At 34.3% G+C, this 24,725-nt stretch overlaps 1 protein-coding gene across 1 annotated transcript in view; it reads right to left on the reverse strand.

Moving 5' to 3' along the window:
* Positions 1-14,721, reverse strand: part of GFRAL (GDNF family receptor alpha like) — a 62,335-nt gene extending 47,614 nt beyond the window's left edge. Inside the window, exons 1-3 of the mRNA XM_037844667.1 lie at positions 14,706-14,721; positions 14,211-14,345; positions 12,287-12,439 (exon numbers count right to left, since the gene is read on the reverse strand). Of these exons, the coding sequence (XP_037700595.1) occupies positions 12,287-12,439; positions 14,211-14,345; positions 14,706-14,721 (304 nt within the window). The remainder of the gene's footprint in view (positions 1-12,286; positions 12,440-14,210; positions 14,346-14,705) is intronic.
* Positions 14,722-24,725: the final 10,004 nt, after the last annotated feature.

The raw sequence follows: 24,725 nt of genomic DNA on the forward strand, positions 1-24,725 counted from the left end.
ACCATTCACTTCTTTGATGATCTCATTTAATGTCATGATCTTATTTACCATCTATAAGTGGATGGAACCAAAATTTATACCTCTTACACAGATCTTACTTCTCAATCTCATGCCTTTATACAGAACTTCCTATTGACATATTCACTTGAATATCTAATAAATATCTCAGATTTAACATGTCCAAAATGAACTCCTGACCATTCCTCTGTCCCTCACTTAAATGTCCTCTTCTGGTGGTTCTTCTCATATTAGTTAATGGCAATAATGGAAACCACATCCTTGCAGTTACTCTGGACAGAAACCTTGAAGTCAACTTTGATTCTCCTTTCTTCTTCTCATATCCTCATATGATCCACTTACATAAAAATATATGCATAATCTGACATCTTCTCACACTGCTATCCCTCTGGTCCATCACTTTTCTGCTAATTAGTCTTCCTACTTGGGTCTTTCCCTCTCTTCAATCAGTTTTTTGACACAAAAGCCAGGGTTCTACTGTTAAAGATATAAATCAGACCAGGACACTCCCTGATGAAATCCTTCAGTGGTGTCCTATATCACTCAGAGTAAAAGAAAAAAGTTTTGAAATGACCTGCAAGGCCCAATGTGATCTTGCCTCTTGTATTGCTGATCTCATCTTCTATACACCTTTCTTGATCAATCAACTTCAGCCTCAAGATTCTTTTTGTTCTGCAAACCTCCAGACATTCTCCCAGCTCAGGGCGTTTACACTCACTGTGTAGTCTGCCTGTAGTGTTCTTTCTCAGATGCCCTCCTGACTCATTCCCTTGACTCTTTACAGAAACAGTTTCTCCAGGGCATCTTTCTGGCCACCCTATTGAAATTACAACCCCTCAACCCCTTTTATCTCCTGTTTTATTTTTCTCCCTAGAATATATTACTATTTAAAATATATACTTTTTAATCATTTACCTTATTAATTTTCTTTTTCTCCCAGTACTGGATATTCTGCTGCACCACCAAGATCCCCTTCATGATCCAGGTACTCATTTCCACAGCTGCTAGAAGTATTGGTGGAGGATGGTTCACGGCTGGCATTTTTCTGAGCCTAAATCTCAGCCAAAGAGGTTGCCACACCCAAGGTTACAGATTTTCTCTGGAGACAGCTCATACCCAATGGCTGATTCATATGAGGAGTACAAAGGACAAGCTTCTTTGCCTCAGTGGGAGGCATCTCTGAAAAGCGGTTCCAGTGGAACCAACTCTGGCATCTGTGGCAATTGTATTGCAGTTTAACCTCTCTTGTTGTCATTCCTGTGCCCTTCACTTCCTTATAGGGCTGTGTCTGAGGGCTCACCCCAATATATTTTCCATGTGCAAATCTCTGTCTCAGAAACTTTTTCCAGAGAAACAGTTCCAAGACCCTCCTCAGTTTAGAACGTAAGCTCCTGGAGAGCAGAGATTTTGTTTGTTTTGTTTACTGATTTCTCTCTGGGGCTTGGAACATGGCTGGGTGCATGGTAGGCACTCAAAAAATACATAGCTGTTAAATAAATAAAAGAGCATCACTTAACCACATTTTATTTCTTCAAATTTAAAAAAAAAGTTTTTAGATCCCCTAAAAGATAGTGAGCTCCCTGAATGAAGGACAATGTGCTTATTTTAATCCTATTGTACAGAACCTAGCACATTGTAAATGCTGCATAACTATTTTTGAATGAATTAATTAATGAATAGAATTAACACTGTGCTAAAACCTTAAGGTAGTTTCCCTCTTTCTTCATAATCTGTTTGAGATGTAATCACAGTTCTGAGTTTATTGTTTTGATTTTCTAGGAGAAACAAAGGCAGAAGTGACAGAGCTGGGAATCAGAAATTAAGTAAATTCTTAGTTAATTTATATTTGTGATCATGCTTAATGTTCTTAAGTGCCTCTATTGAATACCAACCTGAAACAATGCCCTGATTGAATCCATCTTCATTGTCTCCACTGAAGGCTAGAACTTGACTCATTTGACCATCCTGTATACAAACGTCTTCAAAGAAACTTTTGCAAATTTGAATGCAGTCCACTTTTGAGGGGTCGTTGCATTGGAAATTCCACAAAATTGTTTTTTTCAGATGCTCTCTTAATACTGCACACAGGTAGCCTCCATCAAGGGTCTTGCATCATTCTGTGTCTTCCCCACAGGTTTACTTAAAATTCTCATAGAACAGAGTGCAATGTTCAGATTCCTGGCAGACATGTGCTTCCATGACACAGTCATTCATTTTTTCAACAATTAATGGTGTATCTTTTGGATGGAGCCATTGTGTGACATTTGTTTGTGAATCCAGATCTAGGGACAGGGTTGATTCTTCTATAAATAAAGTAGAAGAATGACTAAAACGTCAATATATTCATCCATTCATAATCTTTTGGTATATCTTATAAAGTATATAAGCATATCTTTTATGCATACTGCAATATCTGTTCTCTTTCAAAAACCATTTAAAATTTTTCAAGAGCTATTACAGTTATCTTAAATTTTTAAAAATTAAGAGATAAAACACTATATATATATCTAGGGTTAAAAATATATATAAAACTTATGGGATACAGTGAAGGCGGTATTGAGGGGGAAATGTATAGTTCTAAATGCATACATTAAAAAGAAAGAAAGAGCTAAAATCAAAGAACTAATGGAACAAATGAAGAAGATAGACAATAATCAGCAAACTAATCCTAAATCAAGTACAAGAAAAGAAATAAAGATTAAAGCAGAAATAAATGATATGGAGAACAAAAAAACAATAGAGAGAATAAATAAAACCAAAAGTTTGTTCTTTGAGAAGATTAACAATTGACAAGCCCTCAGCTAGACTGACAAAGTCAAAAAGAGAGAAGACCCAAATAAACAAATTAATAAATGGGGGGGGGGTCATTTCTGCAGATCTTGAAGAAATTTAAAAAATCATGAGGATACTATGAACAACTGTACAACAACAAACTAGACAATTTAGAAGAAATGGATAATTTCCTGGAAAAACATGAACAACCCAGACTGACCAGAGAAGAAATAGAAGACCTCAACAAAACAATCACAAGTAAAGAGATCCAATCAGTCATCAAAAAGCTTCCTACAAATAAAAGCTCAAGGCCAGATGGCTTCACTGTGGAATTCTAAAAAAGAACTGACACCATTACCACACAAACTCTTTCAAAAAATTGAAGGAAATGGAACACTACCTAACTCGTTTTATGAAGCCAACATCATTCTAATACCAAAACCAGATAAGGATGCTACAAGAAAGGAAAACTACAGGCCAATCTCTCTAATGAATATAGATGGAAAAATTCTCAGCAAAATACTTGCAAATTGAATCCAAAGACACATTAAAAAAATCATACACCATGACCAAGTGGGGTTCATCCCAGGCATGCAAGGGTGGTTCAACATAAGAAAACCAATCAGTGTAATATAACACATTAATAAATCCAAAGGGAAAAATCAAATAATCATTTCAATAGATGCTGAAAAAGCATTTGACAAAATTCGACATCCTTTTTTGATACAAACACTTCAAAAGATAGGAATTGAAGGAAACTTCCTCAATATGATAAAGAGCATATATGAAAAACCCACAGCCAACATAGTACTCAATGGTGAGAGACTGAAAGGCTTCCCTCTAAGATCAGAAATGAGACAAGGATGCTTGTTGTCACCACTATTATTCAACATTGTGCCAGAAGTTCTGGCCAGAACAACCTGGCAAGAAAAAGATAAAAGGCACCCAAATTGGAAAGGAAGAAGTAAAACTGTCTTTATTTGCAGATGATATGATCTTGTATTTGGGAAACCCTGAGAAATCAATGACACAGCTACTTGGGCTAATAGACAAATTCATCAAAGTGGCTGGATACAAGATTAATGCACATAAGTCAGTAATGTTCCTACACACTAGGAATGACCTAACTGAAGAGACTCTCAAGAAAAATATTCCATTTGCAATGGCAACTAAAGAAATCAAGTATCTAGAAATAAACTTAACCAGGATGCAAAAAACCTCTACACACAAAATTACATAACTTTACTAAAGGAAATAAAAAGGCACCTAAAGAGTTGGAAAGATACTCTGTGTTCATGGATAGGAATGCTAAACCCCATTAAGATGTCAATCCTACCCAAACTGATCTACAGTTTCAATGCAATTCCAATCAAAATTCCAACAACCTACTTTGCAGACTTAGAAAATCTAGTTATCAAATTTATTTGGAAGGGAAAGGGGACTCAAATTGCAAAAAACATTCTAAAAAAGAAAAACAAAGTGGGAAGACTCACACTTTCTGACACTGAAGCCTACTATAAAGCCACAGTAATCAAAAACAGCATGGTATTGACACAAAGATAGACATATTTGTCAATGGAATTGAATTGAGAATTTGGAAATAGACCCCCAGATCTATGGTTGACTGATTTTGATAAAGCCCCCAAATCCACTGAACTGGGACAGAAAAATCTCTTCAACAAATGGGGCTGGGAGAACTCAATATCCATATCCAAAAGAATGAAAGAGGACACCTACTTCACACCCTATACAAAAATTAACTCAAAGTGGATCAAAGACCTCAATATAAGAGACAGTACCATAAAACTCCTAGAAGATAATGTAGGGAAACATCTTCAAGACCTAGTATTAGGAGATGGCTTCTTAGACCTTAGCACCCAAAGCACAAGCAATGAAAGAAAAAACAGATAAGTGGGAACTCCTCAAAATCAAAAGCTTCTGTACCTCAAAGGAATTTGTCAAAATGGTGAAGAGACAGACAACTCAATGGGAGAAAATATTTGGAAACCTTGTATTTGATAAGAGACTGATATCTTGCATATATAAAGAAATCCTACAACTCAACGACAATAGTACAAACAGCCCAATTATAAAATGGGCAAAAGATATGAAAATACACATCTCCAAAGAGGAAATACAAATGGCTGAAAAATGCATGAAAAAATGTTCATCTTTATGAGCTATTAGGGAGATGCAAATCAAGACCACAATGAGATATCACCTCACACCAATAAGAATGACTGCCATTAAACAAACAGGAAACTAAAAAAGCTGGAGAGGATGTGGAGAAATTGGAACTCTTATTCATTGCTGGTGGGATTGTATAATCTACATAGCCCTCTGGAAGACAGTTTAGCGTTTTCTCAGAAAACTAGACATCATGTTACCCTATGATCCAGCAATTTCACTTCTCGGTATATACCAAGAAGATCTGAAAGCAGTGACATGAACAGATAGTTGCACACCGATGTTCATAGCAGCATAGTTCACAATTGCCGAGATATGGAAACAATCCAAATATCCTTCAACAGATGAGTGGATAAACAAAATGTGGTCTATACCTACCATGGAATACCATGCAGCAGTAAGAAGGAATGAGGTCATGAAACATATGACAACATGGATGAACCTTGAAGACATAATGCTGAGTGAAATAAGCCAGACACAAAAAAAGAGATATTGTATGTTACCACTAATGTGAACTCCACGAAAAATGTAAAACAAGTGTCCTATAATGTAGAATATGGGTGACCAAGATATAGAGGCTACTGAGGGGGGAATGATAATCTAATATGTACAGATATGATAATGAGGGTCAACTTAATGGTATGGGAATGGTCAGGTGTGACTATGGTTCATTAATGGGATTATAGCTATCAGTGATGCACTGAAGGCAAACATGTTCATAAATGGTTGTTTAAAGGCATGTAACTCACAGGGTAGCACCACAAACCTCAATAAGTGTTAGCATGATATACTTATAAGGTATGACAGTGGTGTGGAGGGTTAACAACAGAGTGGTATGGAAAAACTACCCATTACATATTAAAGACTATATTTAATAGGAATATCTTACCAATACTACCCTAATACTAGGGATGAATAATTAGCAGCTGATAAGAGCTTTGAGATACATTATGTTATGATAATTGTTTAAAGTTGAGGGTGATGATGATTACACAACTAAGAGAAGATAATGTAAGAAACCAATAGTTTATCTTGGGATAGAATATATATTAAGTGAAATTAGGATCCCACTACTTAATAAATCAAGCCCTCAACTTGAGGCTTGCTGTTGTGAAACTTAAGGTTGTAAATGGGAGGCTGAGCCCTCCTGTAATTATGCCTAAGAGGCATCTCCAGAGAACCTCTTTTGCTGCTCAGATGTGGCCTTTCTCTCTCTAAGCCCAACTTGGTAAATAAATTCATTAACCTCCACCCCTCCCCCCATGAGGGACATAACTCCCGGGGGAATGAATCTCCCTGGCAGCTAGGAACATGACTCCCAGGAATGAGCCTGGCCCTGGCAGCGAGGGATTTAAAATGCCTACTTGATCAAAAGGGAGAACAAAAGAAAGGTAACAAGCGGAGGTCACAGTGGCTGAGAGATCCCAAATAGAGTTGAGAGTCTATCTTGGAGGTTTCTCTTATGCAAGCTCCAGCTAGACATCCCAAATGGCCACAAGATGCCATGCCTTAACCAAAAGTAGCTCCCATATACTTAGGACCCTACCTGAGATTCTATAAAAAATTCATTCACTAAGTTTTATCTGTCAGAAACTTAAATCCACCAGACTATTCCTATGCCAGACAAGTCCTAAAATCCAGAGGCAACAGCCTCTTTTTTTTTTTTTAATCTTCATTTTATTGAGATATATTCACATACCATGCAGTCATACAAAACAAATCGTACATTCGATTGTTCACAGTACCATTACGTAGTTGTACATTCATCACCTAAATCAATCCCTGACACCTTCATTAGCACACACACAAAAATAACAAGAATAATAATTAAAGTAAAAAAGAGCAATTGAAGTAAAAAAGAACACTGGGTACCTTTGTCTGTTTGTTTGTTTGTTTCCTTTCCCTATTTGTCTACTCATCCATCCATAAACTAGACAAAGGGGAGTGTGGTCCTTATGGTTTTCCCAATCCCATTGTCACCCCTCATAAGCTACATTTTTATACAATTGTCTTCGAGATTCATGAGTTCTGGGTTGTAGTTTGATAGTTTCAGGTATCCACCACCAGCTACCCCAATTCTTTAGAACCTAAAAAGGGTTGTCTAAAGTGTGCGTAAGAGTGCCCACCAGAGTGACCTCTCGGCTCCTTTTGGAATCTCTCTGCTACTGAAGCCTATTTCATTTCCTTTCACATCCCCCTTTTGGTCAAGAAGATGTTCTCCGTCCCACGATGCCAGGTCTACATTCCTCCCCGGGAGTCATATTCCACGTTGCCAGGGAGATTCACTCCCCTGGGTGTCGCAACAGCCTCTTTAAGAACAACAATCAGATGCAGCCCCCTTCCCCATACTGTCAACACCCCCTTTCAATATCAACAAGTTAGGGTGCTCACTGCCTAGACACCCCTGAAGATGGAGAAAGAGATTAAGTGAGAGGAAGGGGTAGCAACAAAACAAGGTAAGATTTAACAAACGTCTATGACTATTGAAACTTTATATAAATTTACATATATATTTAGATGCTGGGGTGTTGGAATAACTGGAGGGAAGTAAATGACATGGTGGAACTGTAACGTATAACTTCCTTTGAAATTTGCTCTATAGCTACTAGTTGACTCATGCTTTGAAAGTCTTTACCTTTCTGTATATACCCTATATGGAATAATAAGGAAAGAACTGAAACTGTGGAACTGTAACCCATAACAATTTTTGAAATTACCTATATAACTGCTTGTTGAGCTGTACATCAAAAGTTAACACCTTTCTGTATGTGTGTTATATTTTACAATAATGGAAATAGCTGAAGTCGTCAAACTGTGACCCATGACATTCTTTGAAATTTGCTCTCTAACTACTTGTTGAATCATACTTTGAAAGTTATCACTGTTTTATATATATATGTTAAAGTTCACAATAAAAAAAATTCATTAAAATATATATAAACACATATATACAAAGGAGTAAGCTTTTTTCACCACCTCTCTCCCCAGCCAGTACCAACTTTCACTCCCCAGGGATGTTACACTATCATTATTAAGAATGCACACTCTACTAGGTAGGTACAATAAGCCCATAATTATATAAAATTTATAGAATGGAGATAAGTAAAACAACTTCAATATAAGGCTTTGAGTGAGATTAACAAAGGCTTTCAGAAGTATAAAAGACACTTGTAAAATCTACTTGTAAAATGTTTTCTGTTCCTATGAGGCACTTCAAGTGAACCTTCACAATAAAACCTTCCTTGATATACCATTTTTCCCTTAATCAAAGGAACTTTTTCCTCTGGGGTATGTTCCTTTTCAAAAACAAACAAAAAATAGGTTGCTGTTTTATTTGGTTTGCATTAAATGAGTGCTCATTATACCCTAATATTTTCAAATGCCAAATACCATGCAAGATAAAGTAAATATAACCGATTTCATAAAACAAAAATATTTACTTACAAAGTAGCATGATATCCTTATACGCATTGCTCATAGTTACAGCCTCTGCAGTATCTGTGCTTTGAAACGCACACTACCATAGCATATTGCACATTTATCAAACAACAGCTCATACTGGATCGTTATAATGACATAAATCAGATTCTTCTATTGACCAGAGACCATCTCTTATATCCCTTTTAGCTAGCATTGGCAAATATAGCCAGGCAGGTATGAAGAGGATGTATGTGAATGAATGCTATCCTTATCGAATTGCATATATTATATTGGTAATTATATATTTTGAAATAATCTCCAAATCTGTCCAAATGTCAATCTATTTTACAATATATACACACATAAAATATATAAATGAAATAAGCTAGGCTATATGTTACTATGGCTAAATATCAATTTTACTCACTATGTTGTCAGTTAATCAAGAACAGAGATTGTCTTATTCCTCTTTATATCCCCTAGGGTTTATACAATGCCTTGTATATTAGCAGAATAATAAATATTTTCTGAAAGGATATGTAAATTAGATAGCCAAAAATATGTTTAACAAATGAAAAAATATTTAAATTGTGTATTTATTGATCATTTACTAAGTGCTAGGCACTATGTTGAGTGCTTAAGCATGTTTTTTTTTTAAAGGCTATTACAAAGCTCATTTGCTCCAGAAGTTTACAATAGATCAATGGAGAATAGAAGAATGTGTGTGTGTGTGTGTGTGTGTGTTAGGAAGACAAAGGAGAGAGAGATAACGTCCTGTCCTACTGGAATGGTTGGTTATTAAAGGGTTCTTGGAGTATGCCACTGTTGAGATTGGAGGAATGATAAGATTTCAATTATCATTTCCCCTCTCAAGCTAAGCTGATTTATAAGCAATCAGCTGAATGCTTTTTGTAAACATAGCAACCAGGTCAGTGAATTTGTGAATTCATTTAAGTTTTCTCCTCTAGGTCTTGTCCTCATGAAACTCTCACTGTTTACAAGGTTTTTATAGGCCAGGATAGCAACAGTTCTCCATAGTAGCATTTAATAAGTAACTATTGTGAAAAAAATAGCTTTAATATGTGAACTGATTTCAATGTCACTGCTCTAAATTTGTATACACCTGTTGACTGATAATTCTATTTTTTCAGAACTTGGTATGATAAATATGGCTATTGAGATACAAGATATGGTTTTTTGCAAGTTAAAATGAAGTTCAATAAACATTTTAATAAGAATTTCAGCAAGCTAACATTTCAATTTACTACAATCTGAAAGTTGTAAAAATCCGTGAATTAGTAAATTAATGTCAGTTTCAGACTCTATCCTTCTCAGTACTTATAATTGTTGACTATTTTCTCTTTGTAGTTCTTCTCTCTTCCATTGGCTACAAAAACTACTTTCTGTTGCTTCTTTTCCTGTATTTTAAAACTTCTTTTTGATTTCTTAAAGTAGATCACAAATGTTGCCCTGAAAACAACTTTCTTCTCACCTTATATCCTTTAATGGCTAATCCTATCCACCATCATATTTTTATCTACCTCTATAAAAGTTTGACTCCAAAATATGTATCTCTATTTTATATTTCTCTTCTCAATGTGAGACCCATATTTCCAAAGGCCAACTAGATGAGTCAGGTTTCTTTACTTCTTTTTTAATCCATTTTTTTTTCTCTCATGAAATTTAAGGAAAATACTAACTCCTTGTCTGGATGTTCCAAAGCCTGTCTCAATTGCAATGTTTCCAAACTGAAACTAATCAATTTTGTTCCCATACCTGTACTTAATTTATTATATCTTGTCCCAGTGTACAGCAGTATCTTTCTCCCAAGCCAGCAAATTAAGTATCATGTGTAATCCCTTCCATACTCCTAATATCCAACTGATCACCAATCCTATTGGTTGTAATTCATAAATGTATCTTAAATTGAGGATCATAATCCTCAATAGCAGAGTGTGATTGTAGTCATGTATCACTTCTCTCCAAGATTATTCTGATGAATTTTTAAATGATACCCTTGCTCTTCATCTTTATCCTCCCTCTATTCCATCTACACTATTGCCAGTGATAGCTCTTGAAAATCTGATTTAACATTCCTCTCTTAAAATCCATTACTAATTCTTCATAACAAAAGTGTAAAATATAATCTCCTTAGCAAGGTATACAAGTTCTGCTTTTTTTCCCCTTTTTATAACCATCTGGTTTCTTTCCAGAATTATCTCTGAATACTCCTCCATATGCATTCTACAATCCAACAAAGGATTTGTTGCTCTACAAGTGTGACTTTGCTTGTCACTAGTCCTATATACACTTCATTCAATTTCCTGTTTCTGTTTGGAATACACATTTCCCTTGTATATCTAATGAATCCCAACTGACCCTAAAATGATCAAGTCTCTCATTTATTCTGTGAAGCCTTCCAGTTCATCATTATTTCCTCTATGATTTCAAGTACTTTGTGTGTGTGTGTTGGTGTGTATTTTCTAGCATTTTTCACATTGTATGTTTGATACTTCAAAATTGATATTCTTAATGTCCATCTGTTTTTAAAATGAGATCATATACATTATGTTCTCTGATGATATTGGAATTAAACTAGAAATCAATATCAAAGATATCTGGGAAATCATAAATATTTGGAATTTAGGCAACAGCTTTCTAATTAAACCATGAGTAAAAGAGGAAATCACCAAGAATATAAGAAAATATTGTGAATTGACAAAATGAAAACACACATGTTAAAATTTGTGTATGCAGCGAAAGCTGCACGCATCAATCTGATCCTCACCTAGTGCCATTCCATGAGGGAAAATTGAACGTTGAAATTGGCACTCTCTCCTATTTAACCTCTTGCTATTACCCTGTTACAATAAGTGATTAAAGACTTGACTCACTTTCATTTGGCTTTTTATCATAACAATTACTCCAACACCTGGCATCTAAGCTCCCTGCTAAGCACAGTTCTTGGCACAGCCCAAATGACTTTCAATGGTGAATGGATAACCAATATATGGTATAATCATATGTTGGAACTCTATTCACCATGATAAAGAACAAATTTGAAAGAAAACATTGATGAATGCGTTATGTTAAATGAAAGAAATCAGATTCAAAAAGCTACATTTTCTATAATTTTATTTATATGAAATTCTGGAAAATGCAAAATTATGAAAAGAAGCTTGTCCAATGAGTCTAACATGGATGATTGGAAGGATTGAATCGAGAGACTATGGAAGATGAGAGTCAAATCTCTCTCTTATAAAGTAGGAAAACGTTGATTGTGAAAAAGGTGAGAATGGTGTGATAACAGGTGCATTTCCAAGCAGAACACTTTACAGAGAGAATACTTACGGACATTGAGGATATGTTAACTTATCCCTTTAGAACTATTTGATCCCACACAAGCTTCAGAAAGTCTTTGTGCACCCTCAATTGTAAATTAGATCAGTTTGATGGCCACTACACTAGTGTTAGCCTGGAACCTTAAGTAGGTAATAAATAAATACATGTTAAATGATTAAATGCCCCTATCCAAAGGCAAGCATAACTCTAGATAAGTACTTATATTTTGGTCTCTTGCAGGAGACTCTCAGATCCTTAACAACAGAGATATGTCTTATTTGTCCTTCTAGCATCTGAGTCTTGTGCAAAGTCGTCATAAACCCTAGGAACATATATATTGAATGAGTGAATCTATAATTCTAATGAATTCGAATGAAGTTTGAAACTGGTTAGCAATTACAAAAATCTGTCATGCACTTACTGAGGTCCACAGCTCACAGAACCCTAGATCACATCAAGAATTAATTCAATGAGACAGGTGGAAATAATTTTGAAATTATACTTTTCTTTTCCATGACTTTAAATATTCTGCGTAACAAATTACTACCTGATTTAATGATGCATTGTTTCCCAAGCAATTTGCCAACAGTACAAGAGAGGTTGTCACTGCAGAGGCATTCTTTAAATTGGAAATTGCTTTCCACTAAGGACCGGATACTCAGGTTACAACTTGAGAAATCCTTCATCTTGCAGGGGTTACCTGGATTTCACAAACGAATATCAAACAGTCCATATTGTAATATGAATATGCTTTTGGCTCTCCCCCCCAAAATGTTTTCAACATGTTAATGTGAATAATTCATTAGTGAAGTAAAATTACCTGGGATCACAGCAGGATGTCCTTATGAGTGGCTTTTTAAGCAAGGCATCTATTTTTACTGTCTATTTTTCAATTTGGTAGTATCAAAAACGGATGAAACCTTTCTCCATTGTAAAATATCTTGTGCCCCACTTAAAATGTCAATTTTGTTGGCCTTCATAATAATCAAAGCTACCCTTTATGAGGTGACCAGAATGCTCTGTAATTGTAACTGTTTTGTCTGCTTAGTTAATTTTTTTACCTACTGTGTCTTTATTTGCTATTTTGTTATATAGGTCATTCAAATATTATAATAAGAAATGTGCAGGTGGCTCTCAATTCATGAGAAAAGAAGTGGCCTTGGGACTTAGAAATCACTCAATAAATATTTATTTAATGAATGAGTCTTTCATAATTACTCATGTCTCGTTTTCTGCTTTAATTTAAAAAGTCATATTCATTTGCCCAACAATGTTTTTTATTTATTTATTTTGAAGAAAACTGCTTAAGTTTGTTTCATTTCTCTATTTGAGAATATTTTTATTTTGGCTTCAAACATGGAATAATTATACAAATATTTAGTACAATTTACTGCAAAAAACTTGCTATTTGTATACCAAAATACATAAATATTTAAAGTTCATGATAAGTTGAATATGTATTGTCACATTTTAAATCACCTTATAAAGTGTAGCATGGGTCTTCATGACCAAAACAAATACAAACTTTGTTGTTGTCCTCTGTCCTTGTCTAAAGTTCTGTAACATTGAGCAAACTGTCTCTGAAACACTTTTTTTCCTGAAGAGAAATATTAGATAGCTAATATATAGATAGGAGTAGATAGCCATGACTTTCTTTGGAGTATGAAAATTCAGTGCACTTCCTCAAGGGCAGAGAAGAGAAGGAACGATCTCCCTTCCTCCACAACCTAATTCCTTGAAGTCAGGTTGTTGAGTAGAAGCTCTGCTGATGGAGATTGTGAAAGGTGGATTTGCTAGAACTATAGGATGCTGCCTCTCAGCACAACACACTCCACATACACCTCTTGTAAGTAAAGGGAACCCAGGCAGATGGGAAAGAGTCATGTACAGTATAGAATTTACTCTTTGTGAAATGGGTAAAGAAGCAGAGTGAGAAATGGAAGACTATATTTTAATTTTCCCTTTTGGAATTCTCTTATTTAATATTTTAGAAAGTTAATGTACATTCAGATTTTATAATATTAGAATATTCCTCGTACAAGATGATAAAACTTGTCATTATGCATAGAATATTATTTTTGAGTAGTTTTCTCAGAACAGTTTCAGGGAAATACCCCATTATATAACCAGTCTATCTTCTTTTAGTAAATGGACTCTTACTATACACCTATAATTTAGTATTTATTCGGCTATCATTGTAGTATTATATATGGTGAAATAAGTAAGAAAATAACCTGAAATCTTGCATAAATCTGTCCTCATATTAATACATCAGTACTCTCAAGAAATTAATAATTCCTTTTGTAACTAAATTCACTAAGTGATTGAATACGAATCAATTAAATATCAAGTTTGAGTTAAGTTATTTAGAGTGAAACTTGGTTCTTAGGATAATGAAATAAAATGCCAAATCCTGTTTTTATCTTGGTAAAAATAGTTCATTTGAATGCATTTTAAACCATTTGTTTTACCTGAAACACTGCAAGCTTCTTCCATTGTTGTCCATGCATGTTTACATCCATTTGAATCACTTATGCATTGCTCTCTTAAATGTGTGCAATCAATTGTTTTGGAGGTAGACTGAATTCCCAAGCCTAGCGCTATAGCTTGTAAAATAACAACAGCAACAACAATGACAACAATTTTTCAATATTAAAGTTTGACAGCCATGTATTTCAAATGTTATCAATCACAAAGATCAGAATTATGGAAAATAAAATGTTATAAAAATCATTATAAAGCTGGAATTAATTTTAACCTCCCCTGTAACTCTATATTATATTTTTCCCAATTAATATTCTAGAATGAATAGTTTACATTTGCTTTCTCTATTTCTTCACTGCCCATTCATCCTTTATCTTACAATTTATTTTTTTATCACTATTGCTCCATTGAAAGTGCTCTCAAAAACATCCCTAAATACCTCTATAACATCAGATTTAATAGTTTTAAGTTATCTTACTTACTTGTATCACTGGGCATTCTGTTGAATTTTTGTTCTTGAAACTCTCTCTTCCATAGCTCCTGACACTCACTTGATATTTCTGAACATAGACTCTCCCAGGATCCTCTTACTCTTATATTAAGGTATATTTTAGCTTCGATTGTGTCCTCAGACCCTTCCCATTTTCCTCTCACACATTTTCTGTAACCAATTCCATGTACTTTCATGGATTTAACTATCATCTCTAGGACAATGATTGTCAAATATATAATTCATTATAGTATTTTCCAGTGTTCTATTCATACTTGGCTAACTGATACTTCCATTTGAATACTCTAGACAGACACACTTCCAGACTATAATATCTTTAACATTGTCCTTAACATCACCACCCCTGGTGGACCACCGTAAATCAGCAGAGATTCCACCATTCATCTAGGTACCCAAACTAAAAACCTGGATTCATGATAGACTCCTTTTTCATCCTTGACTTCACTCTCCCATATCCATTCTTGCATAGTTCATTGACTCTCATTTTGAACATTTGACTAATCTATTATTCGATCAGTGTCCCTCCAGTTTTATCTTATTCCTACTGGTTCTTTACATCCCCTGATCTACCAAATGCACTGTTTTTGTCCTGTTGTTTCTCTGCTTGTATCCAGTGAGTGGCTCTTCATAATGTAGTTCTCCTATTCCTAACCATGAGATCTGGAGGTCCTCAAGCATTTATAGTTTCACAAATGCTTCATACTATTTTGTACCTCTGAGCATTTACTGTCTGCTCCCTACTACGTGCTCTTTGTTTTTCCTTTGGAATAACCCCCTTTTTGTACTTTAAGACTCAATGTAGTCATTACCTATTTTAAAGAAGCCTTCCCTGAAATCCACACTCCTATTTTCCCACATTCAGATTGAATTTAAACACACCTCATCTGTTTTTCTAGAACCTAAGGAGTAAACTCAACTACAGACCCTACTGCTTTGTAATGTAATGTGTGTTTATGTTCTGGTTTCCACTGCTTGATTCTAAGGTTTGACTAAAACAGGCATCATGTGCTATTCATTAGTATATCACCATCACCAAACACAATGATATATTACAGATATTCAACAGTTGTGTGTTGACTTACACCAAATCAATAGTTGTTTCTAGGTTATTTATATACAGATAATATTTCATGAAAAGAACACCTTCCAGATAATTACAAGTTATTTTGGGTGGAGGAGACATCCTAAAGTCTAAAGCCTAAAACAATTTATCTAAAACAGCAAAATATCACAATGCAGTGTGTTGCACAAATTATTAAAATTGATTCTGCCACAAAAATTAACCTGTAAAAAATGATGGAAATAATAATTGAATTATAGGGATAATATAGATGAATCAAGAGACCTCAAACTATGTCTTAATCAGTGTCAAGTTACTTGAATTTGACAAAAAGAATATTAGTTTTGAATTATTTGTGATGATATAGAGTTATGAACATCAGGGAAAGCCTTGAAATCTTTTCTTATATTTTATCTCTTTTCAAAGTTCTTCTCCTAAAGAAAATCCAAGGCAAATTATTGGGCCATGTGTACTCCTTGCTGGGCCCCTGTGAACTTGGAGGTTGGGTTCATGGGTATTACTCTGACTCATTTTTCTTGTTGAAGGCTGGAGTGGCAATTGACATATCAGCTTTCTTTTTCCATGTGTCATTGGACAATCTCATCTAGTCAAGCTCGTATGTTTCTAAATTGGAAAACACAGAAAAAAAGAGGAAGAGGGCTCCTTTAATCCTCCCTCAAGTTTCCTTATTTGACTCTAGATGAGAAAGACCCTAGAATTGGGATTTCCTATCAGAAACTCAACTTATAAGAAACTGACATTTTACCTGCCATTGATAGTCATATCTTATGAATAGTCTCCTGCAAATATCATCAGAACTTTAATGGTACTTCACTGTAACGATCATTTATGAATTCTGCATATTATCTTTTGTAAATCTATTTGAGTTCCATTTTATTACATTTTCCATTTTTGATTGAAAAATCCAGTTTGACTGAACATTTTACATGATTTTTAACACCTTCCACTCAGCTGAAATATGGAATCAACCAAAAAAAACTATCTCGATGATTTTGCCTACAGGAACTAAAAATAAAATTTAACTTTCCAAAATCTACTGTATTCATTCCTAACTATTCTTTGCAGTCCTGTACTTAAATCCAGGATTTTTCAAGGATTCTATTGATATGCTTAGGGAAAAACAGGTTCTATTTTAAAATAAATAAGATGGAGAGTAATATACATCACAACTGAAAATATATAAAGAATTTCTTTCCTTCTTAACTTGACTTCCTTTTACTTAATTTATTTTTACTCTCCTTTTATGGTCAACATAATTTGAAATAGCTCCATTTTTTTGCAGACAACTTTACTTTTATTCATGAATATCTACTATCTTAGAATAAACAGGAAGTATATAGTCTTTATTTTTAATGAGAGGATTATTAACATTCAGCAACAATCACAAATATTCCTTTTCCTTAATTCAATACATAAATTCTACAAATGCTTAAGAACACATAAAAGCTATGCCAGTAGCACATCTAGTAAAGTATATTTTCATGGACTCCACTTTAAATGTAAATGAAATCATTTTCACTAACATTCTGTAATACATTCATAACACCTAACACAAGAGAGATAAGTCCATACCTCTTTATCTCTAGATCATGAAAATCATCTGAAATGTGAAGCACCTGATGTGGTGTTAAATTGTTTTATTCTACTAAATGACTCCTAGTTAGTAAATATAAATTCTCCAAAATTAGGGGAACTAAATGGTTTAAATTTATCTCATTTTATTAAATTTGTCACCTTAAAACTTGTAAATAGAGACTGAAAGTTTTCCTTTCCAAAAGGCTCTAGCTCATATGTGAATTCCATAAATCCTAATAAATAACTCAAAATCCTTGGTTTATTTCACACAAACAGAAGCCATCTGGGTAATTAATGAGATTCTTGCATTGTACATTTTCTATAGTTAGAAATAAGTGGGTAAAAGTAAGTTTACACGTTGAAGAAATAAGCCCTGTTAAATTATAAATTTGTAATTGATACCAATATTATAAGCCCCAGTTAGCTTAATTAATTGGAGGGGATGATGTTTGGTATGAATTCAGATAAACCAGAAGTACAGCTAACTCACCTAGGATAACGAGGACCATCATGCTGGATAACTTGAGTCTGTTCACTTGAAAGAACGGCAGATGTATTTACTTCAACCACCCTCTTAAAAATAACTGTTCAAAATAAGGTTTCAGCTTCTGCTCTTGCTTCCCAAAAGCAATACTGATGCAAAACAGCTTCCTACGTCACCATTTCCTCAGCAATCTTTCTTGAGCTGTGAACTTTCCTAATTGTGTCCAAATTAAATTATTTCTTCTGAATGTGCTGATCTCGGATATTAGACTTCCAAGAAAGCCCACAAGCCAAATAGTAAGGGAAATGATTTATACTCCACACAGTCCTGAAAATTTTGTTTGTTTTTTTAACTAGAATACTGAATTCTCTAAAAGTCTCCCTAGGTTTTCCTAAGACTTGAACATGCAGTTTCCACTTAATTAGCCTCACTGAGGCAATTTCTTGTCATTAGAGGATATAGAAAAGACACAAGAAACCCAGAAAAATGTAAGGGAAATTCTACTTCCACTAGAAACAAATTGGTGTGCTTCATCTTTCCAAACAAGAGAAATTCTAATAAATGTGCCACAAACTCCAATATGTTTAAAAATTGTGCTGCTTCAGCTACAGGTCTTCAAGCCCTCCAAATCAGCTTCAATGTAAAAATTGACTCTATATATTAATACAGAAATTCTCTGTTCTACTAGAACCAATTGTGTGCTCATCAGCTGACAAGTATATCAAGCTTGAATGAGGGACATTACTTGTCTCCAATAAAAGCAACATTTTTCCTTTGATTCTGCTCAGGAGGTTTCCATTTTTATAATACCCTCTGTCTTTTCTGTAACATATGCTTAAGGAATATAAAATGCTACATTGACAATAAATTAAAGAAGATAAGTGTGGATAACCAACAACCCAAAAATGAACTGAGGGACATTTGTGTATGCACAGTTACACAGTGTAACAGCTTTAGATTGCACATTGTTTATGTTTTTTTGTTTTGTTTTTTTTTTTACACTGGAAGAGAAGTTATAATATATAGAGTGAATAACAGAAAAGGACAGTCTCTGGAGTTCAATGAACCCAAATACTAATCCTGCTTTTCTTTATGGATGTACCTAAATGATTTAACTTCTGAAATTTAATTCACTCCTCTGTAAATGGGTTGATTTAATGGTTGCTGTAAATATTAAGTGTATATAAAGGGTTTATCACAGAGATCCACAAATGGCAGTTATATTGCATCCACTGACTTAATTGTTATTTGACGGAAGAATTATGATGTCATAAAATCAGTCAGTTATTTCCTTTTAAAACCATTGAATTGCCTATATTATAACCTTTACCAAGAAAACTTCTTTTATATAACTGACTTAAATTGGCTTAAACTAGCAAGCAAAGGATTTGGTGGCCTCCATGGTTGAAGAACCTAGGGGAGGGGTGAATTTATTTCAGTCTTGTTTTAAATCCTGTCTTCAGGGCCTGAAGTGTTTTGTTTGTATAGTTTTTGTTTTTGTTTTTGTTTTTCTTGTCATTTAGCTTCTTTATTCTTTGTCAGCTCCATTCTCAGTCAGGTTGAGAATGGTGAGAATCTGGCTGTCATGGTGGGAAAACAGCTATCAAGCACTAGGCATACATCCTTCTCTCTTAAAAGTCAAAGGGGAAAGTGTGACTTTTTTCCTATTAAAATTCCAGATTTAAGTCACATTCATTCTAGAAGCATCAGGTACCCATTAATTCATCAGTGTTCCAAGGGGAACTCATGGCCAGTGTCATAGATGTAGGTGACATTGGCCCTTTCTCTTTTGATAACCTCTTCTAATAATTTAATTTGTACATGGTAAATTGTTTCTTTTGATGTCACTATACACCTTATGGTGTATTTTCTTTAAATTTCTTTACTTATGTTATTTTTATTTCTCATTATCATCATATTGGTACACACATTTGTATATTAAAATGTTAGCAATATAGTAACTGTTTCCAATTGCAAATATCAAGACAATTTTAAAAATCACCATGATTCTACTACTTATGGCTAACTAATGATAATATTTTGTTATAGTTCTTAGATTTCTATCATACATACATATTTACATATTCACTGTATACAGCATACCACTTCTTAAAGCAGGGTTAGCATGGTATTATTTAATAAATTATGGATGAAAGATGATATAAAGAAAGACTTGTTGAAAGTTAGTATCTATCCTAAGTTTCCAGCTGATTATTTCCATTAAAATTCTATATTTGTTTTTTGTATTTAAGGTAAAACTAACTTTTTAAAAGCTGGGCTCTCTAAAAATTTAAAACAAATTCAAATCACTCAAATTTCATAAATAATACACCATATAAATGTTTTATTTGTATAGTTTTATTTGTAGAAATAGTTTAATTGTTTTAGGTGATTATGCAAGTAACTTATGATCATTGCTAATAATTCGAGAAATGCTGAAAACCAGAAATAAAAATTAAAAAATAAATACATGTAATTTCCAGAAATAAATAATGTTAAGATTTGGTATACATGTTTCAAAATAATTCTAGGCATACTTATAAATATACACCCTATGCATTTTATTAAGGCTGCACTTGACATAATATTCTATAATTTGGTTTGTTCCCATAACAATGTGCCATGAGCATCTTTCCATGCCATAAGTAAATATCAAAATTATCATAGTATTCTATTATGGGCATATTTTAAACTTTATTTAGTCTAATATTCATTCATTTATTTATTCAACAAGTATTTATTGAGAAACTGCTATATTCAAGGCACTGTTCCCATTTTGGGGGTAGAGCAGGCAACAAAAGAGGCATAGTTCCTGCCTTCATGGAGCTTATATTCTATTGGGGGGTACAGGCATAAACAGATAAAAATAAATTCCATCTGTGCCAGGTAGATGTAACTTTAAGGAGAAAAATAAAGCAAGACGAAGGATATAGGAAATTCTGGAGATATAGGGGAAAGGATTACTATTTTATATAGGATAAGTAAGTGAAGGGACAAGACATAAATAAGGAAGAACAGAATTCCTTGAGATATGCATTAAGCACTGGGCCTGGGGCAGAATGGGTAAGGGACAGAGTCAAAGTGGTTGCAGAGTCACGTCATGTGAGAAAGTAAGGGCTTTGACTGTTTACTTGAATAAAATGGGAGCCATTTTGGAACATTCAGTGGCTTAATAATGTGATTTGATTTAAAAATTTAAAAGGATCACATTAGCTGTTACGTAGAAAATAGACTATAGGAATTTAAAGGAAAATAGTAAGTCAAGTTGGGAGGCTACTACAGAGACTTGGAACTCTAAAATGGTCAGGAAGATGAAGAGGAACTGTGAAGGAATGGCTGAAGAAGTTAAAGGAAATTCATGAAAATGAGACATCCTGGAAGCCAAATGAAGAAAGTGTTTCAAGGACAAGGGAATAATCAACTGCTAATAAGTTGTGTACCATGAGGGCTGAATGATTTAGCAATGTGGAAGTCATCAGTAATGAAAATAAGAAAATAAACTTAGAATGGATTTGGGATAAAATGGAAACAATTTGTAATAATGGGTAAAGGATACTCTCTCAAGGAATTTTGCTATGAAGTGAAGCAAATAACTAGAGTAGTAGCTGGAGAGGATGTGAAGTCACATTATAGATATCAGAGATATTAGATTATATTTGCTCTACACCTAAAAGCAGTTTTACTAACTGCATATAAAAATCTAATGAATTTTCAACTCACATCTCTGCCATAACTGACAGTTCCCTATAGCCCCTTATGTCTCTAAATTGGAATTATCTGTCTGTAGTTAGCTTTCTCCTCCCCTCCCATGATTTTTTAAAAACTTATTTATTTTCCTTAGAAACACTGAAGTTTACAGAAAAACCAGGCAGAAAATATAGAGTTCCCATACACCCCCGCATACACACACACAGTTTTCCCTATTACTAACACGTTAATGTGATACCTTTGTTACAACTGATGAAGCCATATTATTATAATTATACAATTAAGTGAGGTTCATAATTTACATTAAGGCCCACTGTTTTATGAAGTCCAATTTTTCAATTTTTTCTTAGTAACATGTACAATGTAAAATTTCTGCTTTTAACCACATTCAAATATATAATTCAGTGGTGTGGTGACTTAGAGCTATGTACACCAGAAAAACATGTTCTTTTAATCTCCATCCGTTCCTGTGGATGAGAACCCATTGTAAATAGGACCTTCTGGTGAGGTTACTTCAGTTAAAGTGTGGCCCAGCTGAATCAGGATGGTGCTTAATCCTATTAATGGAGTCCTTTATAACAGAATGAAATTCACACACAGAGAAAAAGCAAGGGGGAGTAGCCAGAAGCTCGAAGTCAACAGAATTTGTAAGAGAAGAGAGAAGCCAGGAGAGGGTGTCTTGTATATTGCCCTGTGATGGAAAAGCCAAAGATCAAGGATCTCCTGCAGACAGCCCAAGAATGCCAGTCTTCTAGGAGCAAGCATAGCCTTGTTGATGCCTTGATTTTAGACTTCTTCTAGCCTCACAACTATGTGCCAATAAATTCCCATTGTTTAAGTCTATCCATTGCATCTTATTTGTTTTAGCAGCCAGGAAACTAAAACAGATGGTGTTAATTACATTCATCACCACTATCTATCACCAAAATTTTTCTATCACCCCAAACAGAAACTCTGTACCAATTAAGCATTAAACTGCTCCATCCCTGATAACCTGTTTTCTAGTGCTTGACTCTGTGAATTTTCTTATTCTAATTGTTTCATATCAGTGAGTTCAAACAATATTTGTCCTTCTGTATCTGGATTTTTTCACTCATGACATCTTTATGGTCCATACATGTTGTCACATGTTTCAGATATTCCTTTTTACAGCTGAATAACATTCCATTGTATGTATATATCACAACTTTTTATCCATTAAACTGTTGATGGACACTTGGGTTGCTACCATATTTTGGTAATTGTGAATAACACCACTGTGAATAACACCACTATTAACATCAGTGTGCCAATATCTGTTTAAGTCCCTGCTTTCAATTTTTTTGGCCTCCCATGGTTTTATGTCTTGATTTTCTCTTTTATCTATATTCTAAATCTGCCTGTTGTTTTTTCTGGAAATGTTGATATGCTATATAATTTTAAGCAAATCCCGGTTCCTTCATTCCCCTTTAATTCCTTCCTGAAAAGGACTTTGTCTATTTAACGGAATCATCAAGAACCTGTTTCCACAGGACTGATTTCTATTACAGATTTCTAAATAAATTCAATTTCTTTGTTCATCTAAAGTTCATTTCCAATTCATGTTGCCCTAATAGTTGAACAATTACAAATAGAACCTAGGATTAATGGTATTAGAACCAGAAGCTTTTCCTGTAATCTGACCCTTTACTCATTGTGATGCTCTGAACAACTTTTCCTTTGGAGGGCCATTACATTACTTTTTCTCTGCTCACAGAAAATGCAGAGTATTATTTTTCTCTCTTTTTATTTTCTCCTACTTTGCATTTCTCTCCATGCTGATCCACATTCTGTCTCTTTTTCATAGAATGGCCTGGCCACCACCCTACCCCCTGCCTTCAAACTCCAGTAAAGCCTTTCCAAAGCCATCTTTCTCTAGGCAGAGCCAAAATTTTCATCCTGTCCAACTCCTAGCACGTAACAACTGATTTTGTAATTCTGTTTACTTTCTCTCTCATCAGTGGGTTAGCTTGATGTGGACAGGGATTTGGCCCTGTAGACCTGTATATCCCTTGTAGTGCAGTGTTTAGGTAAGTGGTAAACACTCGCTAGTGTTTTATTTTGCTTTCTCCCCATGAACAATGTCTCATATTGTTCCTAACACTTTTAAAAATTTAGTGAAATAAAGTAGAGCCCTGGATAGGTGTTCCTCCATTTATTTAGTCAACGAAGGTTTATCAAGTGCCTACATCGCCTGAGACTGTGCTGTGCCCAGGGGCTAGTACTGCATCGAGAACACAGTCCTGTTCTCCCTTCAAAGAACTTATGGCCAAATGCAGAAGAAAATGCCCAAATTAAAAGGCCCAAACTTGCAATTTATTGAAAAGAAAACAGGTATTGCAGAATTCTGAAAGGATATCTAATAAGTTTTTGAATTAAGAATTTTGATAGAACAATTGTTGATACTTCTTGAAAACATGTTTACCCCTTCAGTCTCAAGAAAATCTTAACACGTGTTAATCAGGATTGAAATCCATCACTTGGGAAATGTTTTGGATGGATGTGACATTAAGAAAATACATCCTTTCTGGGAGACTTTTCTAAATAAAAATGGTTAATGAGATACATCATGGTGTAGAGAGTTACCAAATTCCAACCAGGGGGTCCTGGGATCTATAAAGTATGGAATTTCACTCTTTAGCTGTAACACAGGCAGAAACATCTTATCCAACCACCAGTGGAATTTTTAGCCAGCATGATCAATTCCACACAAACCACTATTTGGGAGATAGATCCCAAATCTTTGTATCTTTTCCATATTTTTTAAGTTCAAGCTCTCCTTTTGTGATACAGGTTAGTGGTGATTTTTCAAAAGACATCATTTGCTGAAGTAACAGCTTGAATATATCTGTAGCTAATGCTCAGTTTTGACATTCATTTCCACATTTTTTAAAGTACCTGTGGTTTTTTTGTGTGTTTTCTAGTAGAATTTTATTTGTAATTATTCACTCCCAAAATATTTCTTTACAACTTAAAATTTTACAAAAATTGAATGTCATGAAATGCAGGCAAATGGGAAAGTAAGATAAAAAATGAAGTAAATCCACATGGAGATGAGTACATACAATGCTTGCCATGACGTTCTGTTTACCTGCAAAGGTGGGAGTGGGAAGGTTACAGATTTG

This window comes from Choloepus didactylus, chromosome 7 (genome assembly GCF_015220235.1).
Source record: "Choloepus didactylus isolate mChoDid1 chromosome 7, mChoDid1.pri, whole genome shotgun sequence".
Classification (NCBI taxonomy): Eukaryota; Metazoa; Chordata; class Mammalia; order Pilosa; family Megalonychidae; genus Choloepus; species Choloepus didactylus.